This window comes from Notechis scutatus, chromosome 1, assembly GCF_049901735.1.
Source record: "Notechis scutatus isolate UNSWTSFEM ecotype Mainland chromosome 1, rNotScu1.2, whole genome shotgun sequence".
NCBI classification, from domain to species: Eukaryota; Metazoa; Chordata; class Lepidosauria; order Squamata; family Elapidae; genus Notechis; species Notechis scutatus.
In genome coordinates, this window is record NC_142009.1 from 331,938,569 (window position 1) to 331,958,018 (window position 19,450).

Genomic DNA, 19,450 nt, shown 5'->3' on the forward strand with positions numbered 1-19,450 from the left:
CTCACTTAACTGCCTCGCTTAGCAACAGAAATTTCGGGCTCAATTGTGGTCGTAAGTTAAGGACTATCTATATTTTGTCCCTCCTTTTAGCAGCCTACGGATTATAATTGTTGGATTTCTTGACTGCTTTAATTTTTCTTATTGCCCTGCAACCGGGGATCGTTTTCTCCCTCCCCAACTCAAATCGGGCTATTCTGGGTAGATCTTCATTTGTGTTCTTGTGGCTGCCATCTTGATTTTTTTTGACCCCACCTGCAGACCACCCTGCCCAGGGTCACAATGGACTCTCCCCTCCCTTGCCTTCAGAACTGTTTTTCCTTTGTCGTACACCCCACCCCCTCTGTCTGTCTACCAGGATCCCTCCGCCCTTTTTAAATTGTCTCCCCTTAACGAGCCTTCACACTCTCAGATTGTGTTCGACGAATGCCACAAAGCCAAAAATGCCAGCTCTACCAAGATGGGCAAAGCAGTATTGGACCTGCAGAAAAACCTGCCTCAAGCGAGGGTCGTCTACGCCAGTGCCACAGGTGAGCGATGTGCATCGCGCTGAGCACATTTGCAGGGAGGAGTCTATTAGCCAGAGAATCCACTCTGGGCAGTTCCAAATCAAGACGCATTGACACTTGTGGGGGGGTGGTAGACTATTTCCGGACATTGAAGCTCCAGTCCCTACCAGGGCAGCATGAACCCAGCTGGAGAAGGCCAGCCTCATCCAGCATTTCGCTTCCATGCCAGCTTCCTTTTCTCCCAAGTTTGCGTAGACAAGCTAGCTCTGAACATCTGTTTCTGGGGAACAAAGGATGTTGTCTATAGACTTCCCAGAAACTGTGACACATTTCTTTATTCCGGACCATGTGGGAGGGGTGTGGTTCTAAAAATGGTGAAAAGACAAAAGGGAAAGGTGGGAGAAAGGAAAATGGACCTGAAGTTAGGAGGGGGACAGACAGACAGACAGACAGACAAGACAGACAGTAAGGTTGATAGTAAAATTGATTGATAGATGGATGGGTATATAGATAGCTGAATCTCAAAGATTAGATGATAGATAGATAGATAGATAGATAGATAGATGATAGATAGATAGATAGATAGATAGATAGATAGATAGATAGATAGACAGATAGATGATAGATAGTAAGATTGATAGATAGTTGGATGGATGGATAGATAGATAGTAAGATAGATAGTAAGATTGATATATAGTAAGATGGATGAATAGATAGATAGATAGATAGATAGTAAGATAGTAAGATAGTTGGATAGTTGGATAGTTGGATAGATGGATAGATAGATAGATAGATAGATAGATAGATGGATAGATGGATAGATAGATACATAGATGATAGAATAGAAATACAGAACAGAATGATAGAATAGAAATAGAATAGAATAGATTATAGATACAGATAAGTAGATAGATGATAGAGGTAGGCAGACACAGACGAGAGTAGAGGAGTTTCTCAAACTCAGCAACTTTTTGTGGACTCCAACTTCCAGAATTCCTCAGTTAGCATGAGAATAGGTAGAAAGGATGTCCACACAGTTGCCAAGATTGAAAAATACTGGGAGGTAGAGAGGAGAGGGGATGGATGGATGGATGGATGGAGCAGAGGGAGAGAAAGATGGACTGGTCCACTGAAACAGTGCATCTAACAATTCCGTCTCCATCCCACCGGCCTGTTTTCTTCTTCGGCAGGTGCCTCTGAGCCAAAGAATATGATTTACATGAGTCGGCTGGGGATATGGGGAGAAGGCACCCCCTTTCGCTCCTTTGAGGACTTCCTCCATGCCATTGAAAAGAGGTAAAGCTCCATCTGGGTATCACACAACCCCAGAGTTGGAGGGGGGAGGGGTTCCTCTAGTTCAACCCCCTTGTTCAGTGCAGGATCTCCTGGAGCATCTCTGGCAGATCACACACACACACACACACACACACACACACACACACACACCCTCTATTTAAAGACCTCTAGTGAAGGAGAAGTCCCTGAGTTCATGAGGCAGCCTGTTCCACTGGCCAACAGCTCCTCTTGATGTTTGGCCAGAATGGCCTCCTTTGTAGGTTAATGCCTCTGGAGCAGGGGTCCTCAAACTTGGCAACTTTAAGTCTTGTGGACTTCAACTCCCAGAATTTCTCAACCGTATAGCTGGTTGAGGAATTCTGAGAATTGAAGTCCAGAAGTCTTAAAGTTGCTATGTTTGGAGACCTCTGCTCTGGGGCATTAAAAATAAACCCAAACTGCATCTTCCACCTGACAATTTTTTTTAAAGATTTGAATGCTAAAGCTGACCCAAGTTCTCTTTTCAACCTGGACAAGGATATTATTTTGACCTAAACTTCACCTATCTCCACCAGCATTTGATCAGGCCACAAAAGCTGTTTGCAATTGTTTGTGCGGCCTTATCTTTGTTCGGTCTGTTTTGACTTGTGTGTGTCTCGCCTTTTGACAGGCGTGGGAGTTTTTCCAACACACCTCTCAATGTACTTTTTTTTTTTTTAATAACAAACATTGACATCACTCTCTATCCCGAAACTCTGCTTGTAGTGTTTATTCCGATTTGATTATCTTCTTTTGAAGAAAAAAAAAGGGGGCTTATAAATACGAATGAATGAATGAATGAACAAACGGTTTTGTGGTGGTGATGGAAAATCCGCAGCTCCAAAGGTCATCTGTATCTCTTGTCTTCCTCCTCCGCAGAGGTGTTGGGGCTATGGAGATCGTTGCCATGGATATGAAAGTGAATGGGATGTACATCGCTCGACAGCTCAGCTTTTCTGGAGTCACGTTCCGGATAGAAGAAATCCCACTGGACGCGGCATATAAGGACGTGTACAACAAGGCAGCGAAGCTGGTAAGCTTTTATGCTTTGGGGCTGTGTGATATAGGCTGGGCTCGCTTGCTGGAGCCACCTGGACTCTGGCCAGCTGATTTCTGTAGGGTAAGACAGAAGCCTGTGACCTCACGTGCATAATATGCGAATGAACCTTGCAAAGACCCAGTTCTCTATAGAGAAGTCCATCATGCTGGGAAGGGGGGAAGGAAAGGGAAGAGGATGACCAGTAGCAAGGGGAGGGACTCAGTTACCATGGTGACAGGTTTCACCAGTGGGAGACTTGAGAGTAGAGGTTAGGACTAGATCGCCCTGGAGAAAATCTATCAGTGGTTGCTAAGGAGTCGAAAACAACTTGATGGTACATCCTCCTCCTCCTCCTCCTCCTCTTTTAACAACCCCATAATCCCTTGCCTGGTGGAGTCTGATCAACTGAACGGAGCTGAGTGTTTACTGGCCAGATGCTCTCCCCGTCGCCAGTGCGGAGTTTTTGCAGCCGATATATTCTCAGTGTACCTAGAGAGAGAAATATCTGCCTCTACCTAGGATCGAACTCACAGTCTCCTGGTTGTGAGGCGAGAGCTCCACTTCTAGGCCACCGCGCCACTCATTGATGGTACATAAACAGCCCAAAATATAAATGTCTAACCTGTAGCAGATCATTCAATTCTCTGTTTAGCCCAGGGATAGGGGAACTCAATATTGTTAAACAACAACAACCAACAATGCAGCTAACATGGTTGTTGAGGTAATTCCCCGTTAGGAGAATGAGCACATACAGGGAGACATATTTGAGAGTAGTGTTTGAATAATACACACACAGCACACAGATACACTGTACAGTAAATGTAGGTTTTTACTTCCAGAAAGGTTTAAGCAAAGTTCAAAAACAAGCAGTCCAAAGTCATTCACAGGTAAGATCAGTCAGTTTTCATCCAGGGATAATCCAATAACAAATTCCAGTGTCAAAAACAGTTCAGTATCAGACTTACATCAAATCCAGGAATACCAGTCAATTATGAGGAACAGCAATACTTTCCAACAGAAGGAAACAGAAACTCACTCACACTCTCTTCTGAGACTAAGACTAAACAACCCAGGTTTCTGGCTCCATCTTATGGCCGTTTGAGAAACCACACCCAATTACAGTTTTGCATTTTCTTAAAGATACAGTTTTAAAATGTTTATCCTGGTTTATATATTTCTAACCCAAATACCTGTTAGGTGACTTATATTCCTAACAATGGTTAGTAACTGGGAATGCTGGGAGTTGTAATTCCACAAATTTGCAGGTACTTTATTTTCTCAGGTAGCGTCCTCCTGGTTCTCAGGCTTACAAGGGACTTTTGTCTTCTTGCTGCTCAAAGTGATGATGCTAGATTAGGTCACGTGTTGTGGCATTTTAAGCTGGAGGCAGATTGGAAGGCTTCAAAATTACAATTATCTTCCTGTTTCCATATAAAGATATTCGAGACATATTGCAGTTTTTCAGCAGTAGAGTGTAGAAGAAACTGCCAATACTGTTCTAGCTCATGTGGTTGGTCAGATCCTCCGGCCTTGCTTATCCTCCTGTTTCCCCTTGGGTCTCTGCAGAGCAGGGGCCTCCAACCTTGGCAATTTTAAGCCTGGAGGATTTCAACTCCCAGAATTCCCCAGCCAGCTTAAACCAGGGGCTAATAAAATAAATAATGAAAAGACGGATTAAGAGTGGGAGGACCCAGGTTTTAATCCCTCCTCAGCTACAGAAGCTCATTGGCTGATTTTGGGCCAGTCCCTCCCACTTAGCCAATAGAGTGAGGAAGGAGAGGAAAGGTCCAGATCCTTGCCCTCCCCCCCCCTAAAACTCCTTGGCTGATTTTGGGCTAGTGCCTCCCTCTCAGCTCCAGAGCCAATCAGATTATCTAGGGCAAAAAGGTGGATGAGGAGTGGGAGGGCCCAGGTTCTAATCCCTCCCCAACCACAGAAGCTTATTGGCTGACTTTGGGCCAGTCCCTCCCCTCTCACAGGGTTTGATATAAACTCATACTAAATCAGGGCTCTCCAATCTTGGCAACTTTAAGCCCGGCAAAAAGTTGCAAAGCTGGCTGGGGAATCCTGGGAGTTGAAGTCCACCAGCGGCTTAAAGTTGCCAAGGTTGGAGACCCTTGTTCTAAATGAACTCCCGAAAATGCTATTATAACTGCTAAATACAGCTCATCAGTCTGGAATCCACACTGCATATCGGACATTAGTACAATCGAGCGAGTCCAGAAGTATTTCACGAGAAGAGTACTCCACTCCCCTGCTCGCAACAGAATGCCCTATATCACCAGGTTTGAGAATTTGGGCTTGGACAACCTTGAACTACTCCTCCTACAGTGTAGCACACAAAATTATCTGCTACAATGTCCTACCAGTCAATGACTACTTCAGCTTCAACCGCAACAACACAAGAGCACACAACAGATACAAACTCAATGTAAACCGCTTCAAACTCGATTGCAGAAAGTACGACTTCAGCAACAGAGTGGTCAATGCCTGGAATGCACTACCTGACTCTGTTGTTACATCCTCTAACCCTCACTCCTTTAACCTCAAACTAACCACTATTGACCGCACCCCATTCCTAAGAGGTCTGTAAGGGGCGTGCATAAGCGCACCGTCGTGCCTCCCGTCCCTGTCCTATTGTCCCCATTTATTCGTACCTATCTCCTGTATTCTTACTCATATTTATACCGTGTTTCTCCAACAATACAGCCTCCCCCAACAGGAAGTCCCAGCATGTTTTATAGGCATAAAATGAAATTAAGCCCCTCCCCCCAAATTTAGGCCTATTTTAAAACATGGGGGGAAGGGTGGGGGAGGGCTTGGCGTTAGGAGCGCCCCCCCCCCCAGGCAGCCACCATGTTTCGCCACCAACCTCCCTACTCTCGCCAAGTACTTTTGCTGCAGACCCCCGGTTATGGTGCTGCCTGCAGGCCGGGTCAGCAGGCGGGCGTTGTCGGCGTGGATGGTCACTCGGCATTGGTAGGTCACTTCGTATCGGGAGACCTTCCGCTGCCGTTGCTTCAACTTCTGCCCATGCCACCCTGGCGTTTGGAGCGTCACAGTGGTGTTCGATGCAACCACGCGGAGCCGGCCGGGACTCCTCCCTGCAACCGAAGCCCCACCGGAGATACTCAGCTTTAGGCGCTCCTGTCGCCGCCTTCCCGGGCATCGTTCGAAGGCAAAGGCCATTCTTTTAAAAACGACGCCCTACCACAACAAAACCTCCCCCGCCCTGGTCGCAGGGAGGAGCCCTGACTGGCCCCGCGTGGTTGCGCCAAACACGGCGACGCTCCAAATGCCGCGGCAGCACGGGCAGAAGGGAAAGCAACGGCAGCGGAAGTTCTCCCTAGACAAAGTGCCCCACCAACGCCGAGGCTGACATCCAAGCCAACGACGCCCGCCCGCCCAAGGATGCAAGGAGGGGAATTAAGTCACCCCCGAAAAGACGGCCTAGCCCTTTTTTCGGGGCTCAAAAAAAAAAAAAAAAAGACCCGGCCTTATTATATGAGAAACACGGTACCTGTACCTATTATCTTGTAAGCGATTGACAAATCAAGTGAATAAATAAAAATAAATAAATAAAACACTCTTTTTTTTTTCCCCCGGTCGGCAGTGGGCAAAAGCCCTGGTGGTTTTCCAAAAGGCTGCAGACCTCATTGGCCTGGAGTCCCGGAAGTCTCTGTGGGGTCAGTTCTGGGGGGCTCACCAGCGCTTCTTCAAGTACCTCTGCATTGCGGCCAAAGTCCGGCGTCTGGTGGAGCTGGCCCAGGAGGAGCTCGGCAAGGGCAAGGTGAGGAAGGAGAACATGGAGCCCGTCCTTAGTTCTGCCTCCGATCGCTCAAGAATGTGAGCGAGAAGGACCTGAAACAGATTTGCTTTTGCAATCTGGTGATTCTTTGAATTAACTCTTCAAATAGTCTCCTTTCCCTCCCTGCTCCTCCTCTTTTTCCTTCTCATTCTCTTTCCCTCCCTCCCTGCTCCTCCTCCTCCTCCTCCTCCTCTTCCTCTTCTCCTTCTCCTCTTCCTCTTCTTCCTCCTCTTTCCTTCTCATTCTTCTTTCCCCCTTCCTCCTCCTCCTCCTCCTCCTCCTCCTCCTCCTCTTCCTCCTCTCTTTCTCTCTTCTTCCTCCTCCTTTTCCTCCTCCTTCTCTTTCCCTCCCTCCCTCCCCCTCCCCTCTCCTCCTCCTCCTCCTCTTCTTCCACCTTTTCTTTCTCCTTCTCCTTCTCTTTCCCTCCCTCCCCTCTCCTTCTCTTCCTTCTCCTTTTCCTCCTCTTTCTCTCCCTCTTCCTCCTTCCTTCTCCTTCTCCCTGTCCTTTTCCTTCTCATTTCCTCATCCTCCTCCTCCTCCTCCTCCTCCTCCCCCTTCATCCCCCTCCTCCTTTTCCTCCTTCCCCTTCCCCCTCTCCCCTCCTTCCTCTCTCTCCTATACCTCCTTCCCCTTCTCCACCCCGTCCCCCTTCTTCCTCCACCGCTTTCAATTCCTGAGTTTTCTCAGCCAGCCTGTTCCACATCTTGATGTTCGTTCTTTTCCCACATGCCGGCCATCCTTGGTCTCCTTTCTGCCCGGCTTGCCTTCCGCAGTGCGTGGTGATCGGGTTGCAGTCGACGGGAGAAGCCCGCACCCGGGAAGTTCTGGATGAGAACGAGGGGCACCTGAACTGCTTCGTGTCGGCAGCTGAGTGAGTTTTCTGTTTGGGAGGATGCACGTTTCGTAAACCCTACCACGGTCCCTGCCCAAGATGTTGGGGGCTACAAACTCCCCCAAATCCTGCAGGTAGCATGGAGGGAGCCCCCGGAGGTCACTGCTTCGTTGCCTTCTGATAAAGGCAGTCACCTCTGAACTATTTACCCTTCCTGCGGCCTTTAAGAAACCCAGTGCCTCCATTCATTCCATCATTGGCATTCTCAAAAGAAGCTGCCCCTTCCTTTTGGTCTCTTATTGGCACCCGTGGAAATACAACCAATTGGCTGCCCTAGAGATTCACCACCTTTGCCTCTTCCATCTGAAACAAGCCGCCAAGCTCAGGCCACACCTGTCAGGGCTCCAACAAATCCACCCCCACTCAAATCAAAAGTCTCTAGCCGCATCTCAGAGAAAAGAAAATTGATTTATTAGGAATGGCCATGTTGGTGTTAGCGGGGTGCAGCCGATACTAAATTACATCATTCATTTCCCCCTTGACCCTGGTCTTCCCCCCACCCCCTGGATGAATATTCTCCAATGGGACACATCCATAGCCAAGAGTCATCAATCATGCTCTCCAGTAATAATCTTGCGTGCCAACAGCTTTGGGCTGCCAAGGCGATTATCTGAGGCATTTAAGGAATGCACTGTTTCCCCCCCACACTCCCTTTTTCTGCTAAAAAAAGGAGCGTCTTTTTAGTTGACAACGCCATTCCCACAGCCACCTCATTTTGGTGTTTCGTTGTTTTTTTTCTCCCTTTTGGCCATCCGAGTGTGTGTGCGCTCATGCTTTCTCCATGACCTACCGTGCATTTGGGAGAGAGAGGGGTGAAGATGGGAGACATCTCAGGTGCATTTCCCCCCACCTCTCAAAGCTCTGTCATCAACATTTGAGTCCATCCCACCACAAACCTCTTCCCCCCACCCCACCCCCCCACCCGGCCTTTGCATTGTTTAGTCTTTTCCTACCTGGCCTTGTGAAGACCCCTGTTTAGTCTGTAGCCTAAGCAAGAAGGACAAAGCATAAGGCTGCCTAATTTGAAAGGGATGACGCGTCGCTGCCCGTCCTTCTCATCAACTGCTTGCTTGCGAAAGGCCTTACCATGTGAGTCCCAACACCTCCCCTACCTTCCCTGCCTCAAAACAACCCTTTCCAGGGTTCTCCTATACCAGGGAGGGCAAACCTTTTGGTTGCGGTGTGCTGAAAGTGCGTGCGTACCAGTACCCACAATGCAATGCCCCCTGCCCCCCCCGCACATGCGTGCGCGACACCCCTGCCCCACCCCCTTATCTGCACAGCGCATGCGAGTGCCTCCCAACTGGTTTTTTCGGCCCCTTTGAGGCCGTTTTCGCCCTCCCGGAGGCTCGAGGGAAGCCTCTGCAGCCTCGGGAGGCCAAAAAAACGGGCCTTCCGGAAATATCAGAAGTGCCCGTTTTCAAATTCTGGAAGCCCTCTTGGGGCCTGGGGGAGGCCATTTTCACCCTCCTGGCCGCTTTGAGGGAAGCCTCTGGAGCCTCGGGAAGCTGGAAACAGACCCGTTTTGGCACTTCCGGTATTTCCGGAAGGCCCGTTTTTCGGCCTCCCGAGACTGCAGAGGCTTCCTTAGAGCCTCCGGGGAGGGCGAAAACGGCCTCAAACGGGCCGAAAATCAGCTGGGAGGTGTGCGCATGTGCAGTGCAGGTAAGTTTGGCTGGGGCTCGCGGGCCCACACATATGACTCTGTGCGCCACCTGTGGACACGCGTGCCATAGGTTCGCCATCACAGTCTTATATCAGAGTGTCAAACTGGATTTCTCCGAGGGCTGGATCAGCATTGTAGTTCTTCTCCATGGGCTGTGGGGGGAGGCGGAGAGGTTGAGGGAGATGGGATGGACGCCTCCTTCAGCCCCCTGCTGGGGAAAGCGGGGGGCGGGGGGGGCTCACGGCCCACGTGTGGCCCATTTTCTGCCACCAGAGTGCCGCAGGAAGCCGCGGAGGCTGAAAACGGGCTGCGCAGGAGCCTCACTTGGCCCGTTTTGGCTAGTAGAGGCACTGCGGGCCGGTCCTTCGATATATCCAGGCTGGCCCCACGGGCTAAATTTAACCACCCCACAGGACGGATTGGGCCCGTGGGCCTTGAGTTTGACAGGCCTGCACTAGTATATAAAAGAGGAAAGCCCACTCCCTTCTCGCACTGATGGCGGTATTTAGTTGGGTAATGAAACGTCTGCAGAAACAACAACAAACCCCAAGAGAGCACCAAGGACCCCACAGTTCAATCTGGAGCTACAAAAATTATCTTCTATTTGTAAAATAATAGATTTTCCTGGTATACTGTTCATGGCAGGGCAATGTTGACCGTTACAATTGGGCAGTGGTGGGTGGTTCTGTGGGTGTGGCTTGGTTTAGTGGCATGGCTTGGTTGGCATGGCAGGGGAAGGATACTATAAAATCTCAATTCCTTCCCTACCCCACTAACCTGCTTTCCAGCTCCGTTCTCCTGTGCAGGGCAACCAAAGAAGACCCAGCCGATCAGATGGGACTCAATGGGAGGCGGAGAATAGATGGGGGTGAGACCAGTCAGAGGTGGGATTGGCCGGTTCTCTGAACTACTCAAAATTTCTGCTACCAGTTCTCCAGAACTGGTCAGAACCTGCTGAATACCACCTCTGCAATTTGGGAAATAATGTCCAAATGACCATCATACCAGGAAAAGTCTATATTTTTACCAACGGAAGAAAATATTTGTAGCTCAGGATTGAACTGTGGGGTCATTCCTGCTCTCTGAGCTTGGAGTTTGTTTGGGTTTTTTTTTTTTTGCAGACATTTCATGACCCAGCTAGGTTAACACCATCAGTGCTAGCAGGGAGTGGGGTTTGCTCTCTGTTTGTATACAGTGGCTTGCCATCAGCAACTCAGACAAACAAACAGTAAAGAAATGTCCAAGCAAAAAAGTGCCACTTCCACTTCCACTCGCACCGGCAGGGCAAGCCACTAGTATATAAAAGAGGAAACCCCATTCTCTTCTAGCACTGATTACATTACCTAGTTAGGTAATGAAAAAGTCTGCAAGGAAACAACTATGCTCAGAGGTCACCAATGACCCCACAATGCCTATATATCGTAGGCAGCATTGCAAACAAAAATGCACACTTATTTTGAAAACAGTAATTGCTAGCAATTTTAGCATGGCTAAATCAGAGGTCTCCAAATTTGGCAACTTTAAGACTTGTTGGACTTCAACTCCCAGAAGGCTGGAGAATTCTGGGAGTTGAAGTCCAACAAGTCTTAAAATTGCCAAGTTTGAGGATCCCCGGGCTAAAGAAACGCAGGTTCAAGACTCCAGATCTGGGTTTGGGTTTTTTCCTTTTTGCAAAATTGAAAAACCCGTCTCTCCTTTGCAACGCTGAGCTTCCTTTAGGTTGATTCTGTTTTTAAGTTTTGATTTTTTTTTCTTCTCTGTGCCTTTTTTTTTTTTTGTTGCTGTTCGTTTTCACGTGAGCAGTTTGGTGTCCTGGGCAGCTAGAATAAAATATCCCCTCTTAACTTTCAGAGGCGTCTTCCTTTCACTAATTCGGAAGCACTTTCCTTCAACCAAACGAAAAAGAGAAAGAGGAAGTATCATTAAAAGAAAACGTAAGAGCCCTTCTTATCCTCCCCCCTCCCTCCCTCCCTCCCTCCCCCTCTATACAAAACCCTGATATCTCAGACCTTCTGCGGTGCCCCTGCAGTTTGTATCCTGCTCTCTTCCCTCCTCATTCTTGTCCCCATTTTCCCATCCTTCCATTTTGCTCTTCCAAGCTTTCTTTTCACTGTTTTTATTTTCTAGCTGTTTCATTCCTTTCATTTGCGGCCTGGGGCTTGTTTTAGGTCTGCAGTGCTTTTCACATTCATGCCATTTCTGGTACATTTTCCCATTTAATCCTGGCCTGTACCGCCCCTTCCTCCTAACCCAGGGGCGAAGAATCTATTGCGTTCCTAAAGTTTCTGACTTATGGGGTAGTCCTTGACTTACAACTTTAAATGGGACCAGAATTTTCATTGCTTAAGGAAGGTGAGTTGAGTGAGTTTGCAACCAATTTTATAATGCTTTTTTTTTGCCGTGGTTGTTAAGTGAATCACTGTGGTCATTAACTGAATCCGGCTCCCCCCCATTGTCACTAACCAGCTGGGAAGGTGAAACAATTGGAGCCTCAACCATTATAAATATATGCCGATTGCCAAGTGTTCAAATTTTGAAAATGTGAACGTGGGGATGCTGCAGTAGTCATAAGTGTGAGGACTGGTCATAATTTGCTTTTTTTTCAGCACCATCCTAACTCCAAATGATCACTAAATGAATGAAAGGTCATAAGTTGAGGACTTAAAAACAACATAGACACTGTGATCTCACCAGCAACTTGGCTCAAAGGAGATTTTTTTTTTTTGTTAGTATATTAATAATCATAATTTGGTCACACCAGCTGCAGAAAACCCACTCAAGATGGACAGGGGCTCCAAGCATCGCTTGGGCCTCATTTTCTCCTGTCCTGATTGGACGCACTGTCTGAACGTTCCTTTTTTTTTTCCTGCTATTTATTTCTTTAGTTTTCCTTGGATGTTTCCAAAAAAGAAAATGAAAAAAAACCAAAAACCCTCCATTCAGCTTATAGCAATAATTGGCAGCTTTCTCTCCTCCCTGCTTATAAATATCTCCCCAAATGAGTCGCCTTTGAGGGAATCGGCCCCTGTTTGGACTGTGCTATTCCATTTTTCAGCTGCCTTAATGCTCGCTTACCGACTGCCTAGTTCAGTGACCGTTCAACGTTATGACAGGGCTGAAAATGTAGGTTTATGATCGGTCCTCGAACTCGTGACTATGGCAGAAACCTTCGTGGTCATGGGGGGCTGTCCTTTGGGCGCTTAGCAACCAGTGCCCATCAACGACAGTTGCCATATCATAATCCCACGATTTCCATCTGCATTCCTCACTGCTGGCTTCTGACAAGCAAAGTCAATGGGGAAGCCTGTGGGAAGCCTCAGATCACAGTCCCATGACAACATAACAACGGCGGCCAGAATAGATGCAAGTGGGCTATAGTCACATGACATTTCAATTAGTGATGGAGTTGCTGGTCCCAGTTGCGGTTGGTAAGTGAGGACTGCTTTAATTCTTGTACACACAGCGGCAAGATGCTACAGAGAGCTAAGAAGCAGCATTAACATAAACGCGTAACCGTAAGAAAGGCGAGAGCCAGTTTGTTAGAGGGGTTAAGGCATAAGGTTAGAAACCAGGAGATCCGTGAGTTCTAGTCCCACCTTAGGCACAAAAGCCAGCTGGGAGATTTTTAGCCAATCACCAAGAGAGAATTTCTCATTCCACCTTAGGTACAAAATCCAGTTGTGTGATTTTGAGCCAATCACCTGGAGACTGTGAGTTCTAGTCCTGTCTTAGGCATGAAAGCCAGCAGGGAGATTTTCAGCCAATCACCTGGAGACTGTGAGTTCTAGTTCCACCTTAGGCAGAAAAGCCAGCTGGGTGGCCTTGGGCTTATCCCTCCCAAAAAAAACTGCAGCCGAGAATCAGGCACGATTGAACAGAAAGAAAAAAATAAACACGATGAATAATTTCAGATCGAGAACCAGTACCTCGGGGTTGGATTAGAATGATACCCTCTGAGATCCTAGTTCTTCCATCCTCACTCGTCCAACTTTTGACTGGCAGCTTCGTGGGCTTGATACATACCCTGTCCAAAACGACACAGCCAAAGCGGAGGTTTTCTTGTCTCCGTGGCTGAGCCTTGCCAATTGCACTGCTTCTCCCTGCCCTCCTTGTGCATCTGTCTCAAGGCAGCGTTTCTCAACGTGAGCAAGACGGGTGGACTTCAACTCCCAGAATCCTTCGCTCGGCGTGCTGACTGGGGAATTCTGGGAGTTGAAGTCCACCCGTCTTAAAAGTGGCTCAGGTGGAGAAACGCCAATCTGAATCGAATTGGTCCTTCGACGCTTCTGCCATCCTGTTTTTTTTTTTCCCCCCTCCAGTGAAGCAGAGAGTCCGAGGCCTTAACAAAGTGATGAAAACCGCCCAGGACCACTACAGCAGTAGCAACGACATCATCAAGATCAGCTCGGAGAGCAGCACCGATTCTGAGCCGGGTTTGGAGAGCGATTTCAATTCCTCTCCGGAGTCCCTCGTGGAAATGGAAGACTTGGCCAGCAGATACAAACCCTTCAATGGCGCCATGTGTAATGATCCAAGTAAGTGTTCTGACCCGGCTCCCAAACACGACAAGCCCTTTGTAGCTAACAAAATGTCCCTTTATAAGGAGCGCCAGCAGCCACTCTCTCACAGCAGGCTACAAAGTCTCTAAGTCCTGTGGAAAGTGACGCTCGCTCCCTTTCCTCCTGAATTTGGCCCAACACATCAGGAACAGGGGTGGGATTCTACCAGTTCGCACCTATTCGCTAGAACCAGTTGTTAACATTCTAAGCAGTTCGGAGAACCGGTTGTTAGAAGAAATTACTGGCCTAATCCTGTAAGGAAGACAGGAAGGAAACATTCTGGTGTTGCTTACAGAAACTGCCTCTCCGTTAACCCTTGTTACATTCTTCGCAGGACTAGACTTCCTGTCCCTGGAACTTCTCTGGAGTTTTTTTCCCCTCCTTTGCTTTGCTTGTGTGGAGTGACCATTCAAAGTTACAATGGCACTGAAAAAAGTGACATGACCGTTTTTCACACTTACGACTGTTGCAGCATCCCCACAGTCATGAGAGGCCAGGCGAGGAGATTCGTGCCTCGATGTGAGCAATATTGAGTTGGCCACGCCCACCCAATAACATGACCACTAAGCCATGTCCACCCAGTCACATGACCACCAAGTCACGCCCACCACCTAAACCACACCCACAGAACCAGTTGTTAAAAATTTGAATCCCACCCCTGACCAGGAGTCAGTCTGTCTCTGTCTCTGTCTCTGTCTCTCTCTCTCTCTCCCCCTCTCCCCCTCTCCCCCTCTCCCCCTCCCCCTGCCTTTTATCCCTAGAGCTAGAGTTGGGCTTAGCTAGCAGAGGTGGCTCTTCCATCCCAAGGACCGGCCCATAGATTTCCACTGCTCTCCTCTCCTCTCCTCTGCTTTGTGCACATCCGCGTGTCATGCACTGGACCCAGCTGTTCCTCCTCTTCCTCATCAGCCACCTCCAGACCTGGGAGCTGTTGACTCACCATCTGAGGGCTGACGGGTGGCCCAGGCTCCGCCTCTGATTCTATGTGTTACAGCTCCATTCCCTCTTCCCCCTCAGACCTTCCAGGTTGCCTTGAGGCTGGCCCCGACTCCCACGCTGCCTCCCCTCTGATGGCAGGCCACAACAGTAAGCCTTGTTCTGATGCTCCCTGTCCTCCTTGCCAACCGGAAACATCCGGGGAAGATCTCTACCAGGGAGAGCAGAATGATTGTTCCCCAGTTTCACATGTGAATGGGGGCAGTTGTGGAATTGGAGGTTTGGAATGTTATCCAGGGCAGGGGTCCCCAAACCCATCGATTTCCTTCAGATAGTTTCAAATTGTTCATCCCCCCTCAGCTATTTATCACCGGAAAACAATGCAATAAATATTATTTTAATGGTGCTACGGTCAAGCAAAGTCAACGGGGAAGCCAGATTCGCTGAACAACTCTGTCGTTCACTTAACAACTGTGGCAAGAAAGAAAACGGGGCAAAACTCACTTAACAACTATCTTAGCAATAGAAATTTTGGGCTCAATTGTCATAAGTCGAAGCCTATCCATACTTCCTTGGGAAAATGTCTGTAGCATTGGATTCTTGAGTACCCGGGGGGGTGGGTGGGAATTAAGTATCTCAAGAATATGAAGAACAGTTGCAGGAATTGGGTATGTCTAGTTTGATGAAAAGAAGGACCAGGGGAGACATGATAGCAGCCTTCTAGTATCTCAGGGGCTGCCCCAAAGAAGATGGGAGTCAAGCTATTCTCCAAAGCACCTGAAGGCAGGACAAGAAGCAATGGGTGGAATCTAATCAAGGAGAGAAGCAACCTAGAACTAAGGAGGAATTTCCTGATAGAACAATTAATCAGTGGAACAATTTGCTTCCAGAAATTGCGAATGCTCCAACACTGGAAGTTTTTAAGATGTTGGACAACCATTCGTCTGAAGTGGTATAGGTTCCTGCCTAAGCAGGGGGTTGGACTAGAAGACCAAGGTCCCTTCCAATTCTGTTATTCTATTCTATTCTATTCTATTCTATTCTATTCTATTCTATTCTATTCTAGTCTAGTCTAGTCTAGTCTAGTCTAGTCTAGTCTAGTCTAGTCTAGTCTATTCCTAATGTAATCTAATATAATCGTACAACTGATGTAAGCTACAGGGCTACCTTTGCCCTACTCTGCCTTCCTGTTTTCCTCTCTCTGAAAAGAAAAAAAGAGAATAAGAGCTACAATCTCTTTCTCTTCCCCTTTACAGTTGGTCTATATTGGCTGAGCCCCCAAAAGGAGATGAACGGATCAGGGACTCCAGAATGCGTGGAGAACATGAAGCAGGAACTGCTGTCTCAAGTGAAGGAATTGGGCAAAGAGCTGCCTCTTAACACTCTGGACGAGCTGATCGACTACTTTGGAGGCCCGGAAAAAGTAGCAGAGGTAAAACATTAGGGACCAGAGGAAAGGGGAAGCATCACAAAATATTTTTGCCTTCTATGCCCCACAAAGTCAATTCACACTTGGGTGGCCTATCCCAGCAGTCTCCAATGTTGGCCACTTTTGAGACTTATGGACTTCAACTCCCAGAATGATTTCCATCTGATTTCAAATTTGCTTTTTCCCACCAGACCTTCCTTGCTCTGCTTCCTTTTTTTTTTTTGGTCCCCCCCTCCTTTTGTAATTTAATCTAGGGCTCTCTTCTCCTTCCCCCCCCCCCCCTCCTCCTCCATCTGTTGTAGGGGGTGTTGTGGGGGGTTTTTGGGGGGGGGGGGGGGGGGGGTTTTTTGGGGGGTTTTTTTTTGTTTTGTTTTTTTTTTTTTTTTTTTTTTTTTGTTTTTGGGGGGGGGATTTTTTTTTTTTTTTTTTTTTTTTTTTTTTTTTGCAAAACCAAGTTTAGCTCCCAAAGTCTCAACATCCAAGCCAAGACAAGTTCTCCTTCTTCTCCTGGGGTAGTCCAAAAAAGCCAAATCTGTTCTTAAAGCCTTTGCAACATTTAGTCTTCAATTAACCTCTCATTTTGTCCTGTACCTTCGATTTATGGGGGGTTTTAAAGGCGTAATTATATAGGCAATCCCTTATGCCTTTGTAAATCAAAATAATTAAAATTTTTTTAATAACAAATTTTAATTTTTTTTAATAAAAAAAAAACAAAATAAAAAATATTTTGGAAAGGGGGGTTTTCCCCCGGGGGGGGGTCTGCAACCCCCCCCCCCTAAATACAGGCCAGGGGTCATCAAAGTTGGTCACTTTAAGACCTGTGTAGGCGAGGGGGGGGGGTTGGGGGTGGGGGGGGGGGGGGGGGGGGGGGGGGTGGTGTGGGGATTTCAACTCCCAGAAGAGGGAGAGGTTATTTTGTGGGGTCTTTGATGTTCTCTAAGCTTGGTTGTTTCCTTGCAGACATTTCATGACCCCACTAGGTTATATCATCCGTGCTAGTGAGAAGTTATTTATATACTATAACTGGCCCTGCCAGGGTTGGTGACCAGTTCGTCTCCATTTAAAGTTAAGCTTTCCTCTTATTTCAGCTTTTGGCAGAGCCACCCCAGTAAAATCAACTGGGAGAAGGTGTGAGAGCAGAGACTCATACAGAGATAGATCAGGCACCCAACTTGCTGTGGGACAACTTGCAACGAAACAAGAGTTACACTAACATCAAAGAAATGGTGGAATAGAATCATTAAAGAAAGGAAGCAAGAGGAGGGACAAAATGAAATGTGAACGACAAAAATTAAAATACATTTTTAAAATTATTTTAAATAATTGAAAGGAATTGCTGAATGGTCCCAAGGCAAATTGTCCCCTAGGGCAGCGGTCTCCAACCAGTGGGCCGTGAGAAAATTTTGGTGGGCCGCAGAGAAATCTCAACCCCGGAGCACCCCCCCAAGCAATTAATCTCTGAATGAATCTGTGATTCTGTGAGCAATTCAATATGCCTGCCTGCTTTGTCTGATTTTGGGTAAAAGTTGCTCTTTTTTCAATAAAAAAAATCAATATTTATATAAATATTTATAATATTTACATACAAGCCATGCCCAGCCAGTCACATGACCACCAAGCCACACCCACAAATTAGGCCACGCCCACAAAACCGGTTAGTGGTCCCTGGGATCTACAATTATGAGTTTGGTGGTCCCTGAGGTCCAAAAGGTTGGCGACCCCTGCCCTAGGGCATTGGCCACGATGAGTTGTCCATGGCAAATTGGCTGTGGCAAGTTGTCCCATTCTACCCTCTGCAAGGCGACTCTGGCCAGCTACGCTTTTCTGAGAGATAGATTAGATAAAAGTAGATTTCATTTATTAATTAGCTACGATTTGCCCATCTGAAGTAACGTGGATTTGGGAGGCTAACCGTTCAAAGCAAAATAAAAGCCGTAAGCAAAACTACACAGTGCCATCAAAGAGCAGCCGCGCTGTCAGCATTCCAACTAACCAACTCCAAACCAATAAACTGTTCAGAGTTTTGCAGCATAAATTCAGCGCCAGAAAAATAAACCCAGATGGCTGAGGCTTCATTTAACTTCTTTATAAACACATAAAGTAAATTTTACAAACCAGTTGTAGATTTCTCCAACATGGAGCCAACTCAAACAGAAACATACATGTTACAAGTTTAGCGCAGCGTAGCAACTCGGGAGCTCAGAAACAGACATCAGTTTCACTTTAGTTCAGCAGGCAAGCTAGTTTCTCTTTCACAGCAGAGGAGAGAAGCAGTTTCATTTTCAATAGACAGACTCAAAGCTTAACATAGCTTCAGAGCTGCAGAGCTTAATATAGAGCCACGCCTAGGCTACTTCCTGTTTCAGTTTCCAAACAGTTCTCATTGGCTGACTTAGTTGCTATGCATCCATTAAATCCATCACACGGTCCAATCAACCATCGTTCAACTAGAGACATTCCTCCAGCCACTCCCCTCCAGGTGCAGGGTAACTTGTCCTTGATTTTCTGAGAAAGAACATTGTTTTGTCTAATCTTCCTCCTCTCCCTGAAACCCCCCCTCTCCCAAATTTCCAGGCACTAAAATGTGCCAGCCTCGAAGCTTCTAAGTAATATATGGCTTCCAAAGGCTTGACACAGAGTCACTCCCGTGTCCCCTTTTCCCTCTCGGACAGATGACTGGTCGGAAGGGACGTGTCGTGCGGAGGCCTGGGGGCTCCGTGGTGTTTGAATCGCGAGCTGAGCAAGGCCTTTCGATCGACCACGTGAACCTCAAGGAAAAGGAGCGTTTCATGAACGGAGACAAAGTGAGTGCTGGATGGGGTGGGGGTAGGCTGCCCAGGAATGGGATGGGGAGGGACCCCACCTTGCCAGAGTCATGATAGGCATTGGACCCTTCTGTGTTTTGACGTTGAGCTCCCAGGGGCCGGAGAAGATCAATGAAGCACTGATTTCTCTTGGGGGTTCATACAGGCTGAATGCAGGTGGTCCTCACTTAATGACCGATCACTCAGCGATTGTAAGAAGCCAATAGAGGAGGATATTTATAGCTCAGGGTAGAAATGAAACATCACAGCAATTGAAGCAATGGCTGCCAAGCCAGACATTTGGGCTGCCTAGTCTTTCTCAACCTTTTTTTTAAAGGTTTTTATTTTATTTTTTAAAGACAAACATTAACAAACACAAGCATAAAACATCAACATAAAACCATCTTCCAAAATACAGCGTGTCGGTTGGTACATTTATTTTGTGCAATGTCATAATATCAACAGTCTTACCCTTCCAAACATACATTCGTATTGCA

The 19,450-nt window shown here is 47.3% G+C and overlaps 1 protein-coding gene across 1 annotated transcript in view; it reads left to right on the plus strand.

Moving 5' to 3' along the window:
* Positions 1 to 19,450, plus strand: part of SBNO2 (strawberry notch homolog 2) — a 142,880-nt gene that overhangs the window by 102,864 nt on the left and 20,566 nt on the right. The window contains 9 exon segments of the mRNA XM_087952707.1: positions 410 to 527; positions 1,697 to 1,802; positions 2,700 to 2,853; positions 6,473 to 6,649; positions 7,441 to 7,538; positions 11,077 to 11,159; positions 13,545 to 13,760; positions 15,977 to 16,152; positions 18,822 to 18,953. Coding sequence (XP_087808833.1) covers positions 410 to 527; positions 1,697 to 1,802; positions 2,700 to 2,853; positions 6,473 to 6,649; positions 7,441 to 7,538; positions 11,077 to 11,159; positions 13,545 to 13,760; positions 15,977 to 16,152; positions 18,822 to 18,953 — 1,260 coding nt within the window.